Consider the following 6,744-nt stretch of genomic DNA (forward strand, 5'->3'; position numbering starts at 1 on the left):
AGCACATGCAAGGGACAGCAGACGAGCAGAGGATTGGGCCTCTGGTGGGTGTCAGGAGGTGACTGTCTTTTAAAAATGAAAAGCAAACCCAGAATGGTCAAAAGGCCCTGAAAGGCAGCAAGAATTACAAATAGGGATTGAAAGCTAAAGAGAGAGAAAATCTTAATTAGATCTCCACCAACCTGTAGAGGAACACATTTGGATTAAAATGAAATGGAGCTTTGTGCTCTCAGGGTTTCAGACCAAGAATGGAAGAGGAATTATTCACATTTGCTATTTGTGAAGCTGGATTGCTTTCTCTGTGAACTTGTCTTTTTAACTTCTCACCTTGTCAGAAAATTGTGAAAAGCTTCTGGGATGGTGTATTTGGGGTAGTTCTTATCACAGCACACAGCAGAAACATTTCCATGGTTTCAGAACATGGGCAGAGTTTCCTATTTAATCCTATCCTCCCCAAGTTAACTCCTTTCCTCTTGCGGTAAGGCAGCCGGCCCGCCCCTCGCCGACCCGCCTTACGTTGCACTACCAGCGATATTTTCTCTTTGTGAATATCTATCAATATTTAATACAGTGGTGTCAGTTTTGCTGTAAGATGAGAGGAACTACTAGAAACCTTGAATTATACATTCTGTGGCTGGGGGAAGCTGGGGAGAGTTTTCTTTTGGACCCAAAGCTCTTGGAGTTGATCTCCAGGACCTGCAGCTTGGAATCCTAATAATGGATGAGCACCAGAAGAAACTCAACCAGCGGCACGAAGGAAGGCCCCGCAAAGTCAGGTTCAAAATATCGTCTGCTTACAGCGGTCGAGTGTTAAAACAAGTCTACGAAGATGGGCAGGAACTCGAGCCCCCGGCCAAAGAGCACTCGCGGCGTTTTCTCCGCCACAGCTTCGAGCCAGGGGACCACTTCTGTGGGGCCGGAGAAATGCCAGAAAACAGGTTTTACCCGCCAGCCAAGCTGACTGCCCAGCGCATCAGCATATTCAAAGAGGACAAGAAATACAGTCTCACCAGTAACTCTCCTCTTCTCAGCGACTACCAGTCCAGCGACAGTCACGGCAGGGTAAGTGATGTCCCGCCTCGGGCTCTCAAACCATTTTTGGACTAATACGGTAACAGGAGTCTCGACCTGGAACCTCGTTACGCTAAAACGCAGTTTTATCAGTCCAGGATTTTAAAAGGGTGATTGTAAACCTTCAGCCTTTACCCCACAAATTCTGCATTCTGCTCACTCTGCAAAGGGCCGGGGCCACGAGTTTCGGGGCAGCGCAGTCGGCAAGCGACCAGCGTCTGCCAGCTGTGCCCCCGCTGCTCACCGCGCTGGCCGGCAGCTGCCCGTTTTGCTGAATAAGATAATAGAACATTTCCATATATATCAACACCTATACATAGTAACCCTAATGCGTCTAAAGCAGTCAAATGTAAGGAGGATATTATCCTAATTAGTTATATTTAAAACATTAAAGTTGCATGAATTCAGCTGGCAAAAGGATGAGTGCCACCAGCAGCGTAGCAGTGAGCCTCCGGGCGAGGCATCCATAGCCTCTGGCAAGTCGGAATTCCCCTTTGGCTACTTTTAAAACCCCAGCTTAGTTTCATTGGGTATCTTGTTAACGTGTAATTAATGCCATTGATACATCAGTGTCTCTTTAGTCCTAATAAAAAGCCAGTACTTGTGTAATACATGTTAAATTCATTAATACACAGGGATTATGTTCATTTTCTTACCCTGTCAAATTAGATTTATGTATCTGTTACTGCTATTTGGTTTTATCAAAGCTAGACGTACCAACTAAACAATTTGTATAACAACGATGGCGTATCGGCGCGATTGATGGCACAGCCAGGTCACCCTGATACGCAGACTCCGAATGGAGTTCGTTACACTGATATATCCAGCAGACTTGTAAATCTCCAGGTGAGCCCGTCCAGAGCGCGGACGATAAAAGAAGCCGTGTGCGGTAAGCTGGCTGGCGGAATGCCTGCGGGGGCCTTTCCCTGGGAGACGGCTCGGGCCTTACGCCGCGCAGTGCGGGGCCGTGAGGGCGGCATCCCGTGGTCGGCGCCCCTCGCACGCGGCGGCCCTGCAGCGCCTGCCCGGGGGTGCTGCCGCGGCCCTGCAGAGGGGCAGCGGCCCCCGGAGCAATGGGAGCTCGCTAAAGCACACCAACCCCTGCCGGAGAGAAAGCTGTGTCCCTTGGGGGGCCTTTGGGTAAATGAGGACTGGCACTTACGCAACGAAAGAGACCAAAGTGCTTCAAAAAGTATAAAATGCTTTTTATGGCCTCGATTTGAATACATTAAAAGTCTGTTAATTCTGGGCGCTAGTCAAAGCTGCGTGTAGGAAACCCAGATGGCTGATAATTGCACGCTGTTTAGGTGATGCTCTGGACACCTAGTTTAACTGAAAATATCAAACCACGACGGATCTCTCCTGGCTGCAGACAGAGCACTGATGTGATCTTATCCATACCATTAATTTGTTCTGCATTCTTGGGCGGCGCTCACCTCTATTCCCTACTTTCCCTAACCATAAATGCCATGAGTAACCACGCTCGGCAGTACCAGTCTGGTTTTGTATCGACACGCTTTTGGTGTGTGGAGACACCGCGTCTGTGGCACGAATACGAGGCTCTTAAAGCCTTCTGGACAAGGTAAGGGTCTGTGCTCGCCTGCCTCCCCCTCCCCGCTGCTCCCACGGAGAAGCGGGTGCCCATTGCCAGGAGAGCCATCCTCCTCCTGGCCTCAGCTGGCGCCGCTCTGGCAGGCTCTTTTCTCAGGAGAACGTCTCCTTTTGCATCGCTTCTCGACACAGATACTTAAACAGAGCGAAATATGAAGAGTGTGTAAAACAATAGGCTCTGGTAACTGCCACATGATACCCAGTGCAAAGGGGAAAAGGGACCCAGTAAGCAAAATGCTGCTTTCAGAGAAATGCTGGACCGTACCAAGTTCGGCTTTAAAATCAGTAGAAAAGAATACAAATTCAAGCGTGCCCAAGACTGGCTCCTCACTGTTAGGAACTCAATTTAGCGTTAGATAATGAGGTTTTGTTATCATCTGACCCTTTTGCCAGCATTAATATATTACAAAGAAACGCTTCCTTTTAAATCTGGAAAAAACTCCAAACCATCAAAGGCTGCAGAATAGGTCGTCATCATTGCGGGGAATTTCTACTTCTGACCAAAAATATGAAAACCCCTGTCCACCCCCCGCCCCCCAGCTACTCAGCATTCAAAGAAATGCAGGTGAGTCCCCAGGGCAGAGGTTGCTCTTCTGTATATGCCAACACCGCTGCTCTTAGAATTGTGCCGCCTTTTTTTTCTTGCATATGGGTTGGAATGAGAATTTACATCCCAGAAAGCTTTACCCCTCCAGAACACGACATTGAAGTCAATTAAAGGCTCCTAAGTTTCAGCCCACAGTCCTGGTCGGATGCCGCAGCCCATCAGGGCATCTCTGCCGCGCGGTGCCCGGGGTGGGGGGGGGAGCTGGCTCGTGCTGCAGGGCCAGCCCGGCAGATGACCGGGCGGAGGGGATGTCCTGGGGGGCCGGCGGTCACCAGTGTTTGTTAGAGTGTATCTATACAGGCGAGACACTGATAAGATCCTTCTACAGGCTTCTCCAATTCTAGATTTTGGCAAGATCATCATCTACACTAATAATCTGAAAATCATCCGTGCACCAATGGACCAGAAAGAGCTCATGAGAAGAGTCATCCAGACTGAGGGAATAAATGACTGGGCCTTCATATACCGGGAAAGGAAAGAAAGATTTGGCAGTGGACATAAAAAAGATGTGGAAAAAAAGGTTGCCTGCAGCCAGCATGTGCAGGTAAGAGAAAATGGAAAGTGCTGTTCTTCCCCTTAGGGCGTGTGGGTCTTACAGCCCTGGTCAGACCACTGAGTACTCCCACCCAAGCCCCATCAACGTCTCTATCTGGCACTTAACTAAATTCGGATTAAAAGCATCACTTTGTTCCTCTTTCCACTCGGGAGATAACCGATCAGCGCTGCACTGCCGTGTGCGCTCTGGGGACAGCTGTTCTTTTTCCAGATGCTCCTGTCTCCCACTCGATTCTTCCCCTGGGGATCGCTGATGTTTATGCAGTTTGGCTTAGGTCCGTCCTTCGTCACCGTCTCCCAGTGGAACAAGAGCGGACCAGAGTTTCTCCAGCCTGACAAGGCTAAACACAGCTGCTCTGTGGTTGAGACTGCCGGAGGCTAAAATTTTAATATCGGCTGAATTAAGATTGTGCCTTCCACTTGTTTTCTCACGGGTTAGTCTTTGTTGGTCAGAATCCCAATTAGTCTGACCATAATCTGATCCCACAAAACATAATGCTGTTGTGGAAGGCAAATACGCAGCGTTAGAGTTTTGCAGATCTGAGACCGACCCGTGCCGAGTGCCGGTGACGTCTGTCCTTCCGCAACCCCCGCCTTGCTCCCGGCTCACTCGCACAAAGACCCAGGAAAACTGCAGACAGCCCTGAGAAACCAGGCAGGAATTTTGGCCTTTGCCAGTTTTGAAATATACTTGATTTGCAGAAAGAGGGCTGGAACATAAAAGCCAAGGGTCACCCCCTCTACTGGCAGACACCTGAGTCAGCAAAAAGCCACTTGTGGCCTTTGTGGGAATGTGTGTTGAAAAGGACCTCTGTAGGTAACGACTGCCTTCCTCCGGTCACCCTCGCTGCAGGAGCACGCTTTGGGGACGGACGACAGCTCCTGTAAGGCATTGCTCCAGAGAAATTTGTTAACCTTGGGAGAGCTCAGCAAAGTGCTTCTGTTCTTGATGTTTGGGAACAAAAAGTAAAACGTGAAGATCTTAAAACTATGATTTTTTTAGAATAATTTCGGACTTTCTATACACCGGTATCGTGAACATTCATTTAAAGATGACCAAACCACAGGAAGGTTATCCTTCTGAGAAGTCAATTGATTTGGACTATCAAATTCATAAGCAGGCACCAATATCTGGCGCCAGCTCCCCATATCTCAGTTAAAACCAGGTTCTGTAGAGCCGTGTAAAGGAGAACCGCCGCACAGGAGCGATGCAGGACTCTGAGCCTGACATCAAAAGAATGAACCTATGCTGTGCTACATTCTTCCCGATGCAGATATTTAATCATTTCTGGGCTCTGTGGAAGCTCTGAATGTTAAGCTGGGATCTGAAAGAGGCTGCCTGGCGCCCTGGGGAGGGTCGCAGGCACAAGGGAGAGCTGGAAAGTAGCTGTGCATGGCGGTGATGGGGGATCCAGGCGGGAGAGGGCGAGGAGAAATGCCTGAAGAGATGAAGTGGGCTCGAAACGGAGGATGCAGAGCTGAGGAGACGGGTGTGTTAAGAAATGACAGGAAGACGGGCGGAGCTATGCAGACCCCGGCAGGAGAAGGATGAATTCGGAAGTATTGTGTTATAAGCCCAGTCCCATTGACTTCTCCTTTTCTAGAAGTATCCACAAATTGTCCCCAAATATATGGGAGCCTTTTTCCTGAAGACCTTGCAGTAGAGAACTGAGTATTACCGGCAGAGTGGTGTGTCAGGAGTGATAATTACTTAAAAGACCAGAAGACTGGATTTCCCTCTTTCACATGTGTTGCCGCCTTGGGTGTCTGACATCCAGTAACCGACGTTTTTCCTGATCTGTCTTTTTCAGGACGGCGATGCCGAACGCGGTTGTTCCCAGTGTAAAGGGTCAGGCTCTGCTCCTTGCTCTCTGTGCCACGGAAGCAAGTTTTCGATGCTGGCAAACAGATTCCGAGAGTCCTACAGGGCTCTCCGATGCCCGGCTTGCAACGAAAGCGGCCTCCAGCCCTGCCAGATCTGTGCTGCCTGATCAGCACCGCCGTCCCTGCAGCAGGCTAGAAGCACCGCAGCAATGTTTTGATGAAAACTTGGAATTATTTAACCTTCAGGCAGCCTCGCTATAATGACGAGTTTTTAAAAGACGGGAAAGGCACATTGCATATGTCTCACTGTAAACGTGAACACCGCAGCTCTGCTACCCACTGTCCCTCTTGCCCGACACACACCGCCCGGACCCCCGCGTCTGCAGGGGGCAACACACCCCCAGCACCAGAGGAAATGATCAGCATTCGGAAGCTAAGCACCTGCGTAAATGTCTCAGGCATCTGGAAGTCAGCCTGAATTTGCTGGCACTGCCCCTGGGATGGGTGTTCGGTGCCCGGCACAGCCGCGTCCCGGCACACCAGGCGCTCCAGTAACACCACTGAAAGCAGCAGAAGTAGGTGCAGTTTGGGCACGTCGGTAACACGTCAGGGTGGAGAGTCTGTTTGTACGACAACAGCAGAGCCGTGCCTCCCGAGTTTTTAACTTGCTGAACGTTTTAAAATTACACTGTCTTTTGTAGTTAACTCTGTACGTGCCCTGCAGTGTCACAAGCATTTCCCGAAGATTTTGCCGGTTCTTACATCTGCTTTAGCGGACACAATGATTCCTTTGGGGTCTGATTTATGGGAAGAAATTGAAAACCCTTCCCAAACCTGGAGCTATAAAAAAATGTACAATAATTTATTATTATAAATAGAAGTTATTAAGTTTTTAGCCTACTTATGAGGAAGCGTTGAACTAAAATTCCCTTGTACGATGCTCAGCACTTTTCAGGATCAGGCTGGTGGTGAGCAGGATTTCTGTTGCTTAATATTAATCCCATGTTGTAATCTGCAGAAGGTAAACTCTAATTAGTTGAGGTGAGGCAATGATGTGGGGTACTTTGCAGGTTGCC

At 49.2% G+C, this 6,744-nt stretch overlaps 1 protein-coding gene across 1 annotated transcript; it reads left to right on the forward strand.

Annotated features, from left to right (window-relative positions):
- Positions 1-639: 639 nt before the first annotated feature.
- On the forward strand, positions 640-5,835 carry GRXCR2 (glutaredoxin and cysteine rich domain containing 2; the record flags this gene model as incomplete). Its single annotated transcript, XM_082490027.1, has 3 exons — positions 640-1,062; positions 3,618-3,833; positions 5,656-5,835. The coding sequence occupies exons 1-3, from the start codon at positions 718-720 to the stop codon at positions 5,833-5,835; spliced, it is 741 nt and encodes a 246-aa protein (XP_082346153.1). The 5' UTR covers positions 640-717.
- Between the last annotated feature and the right edge of the window lie 909 nt (positions 5,836-6,744).

This window comes from Vanellus vanellus (genome assembly GCF_965231255.1).
Source record: "Vanellus vanellus genome assembly, chromosome: 13".
Classification (NCBI taxonomy): domain Eukaryota; kingdom Metazoa; phylum Chordata; class Aves; order Charadriiformes; family Charadriidae; genus Vanellus; species Vanellus vanellus.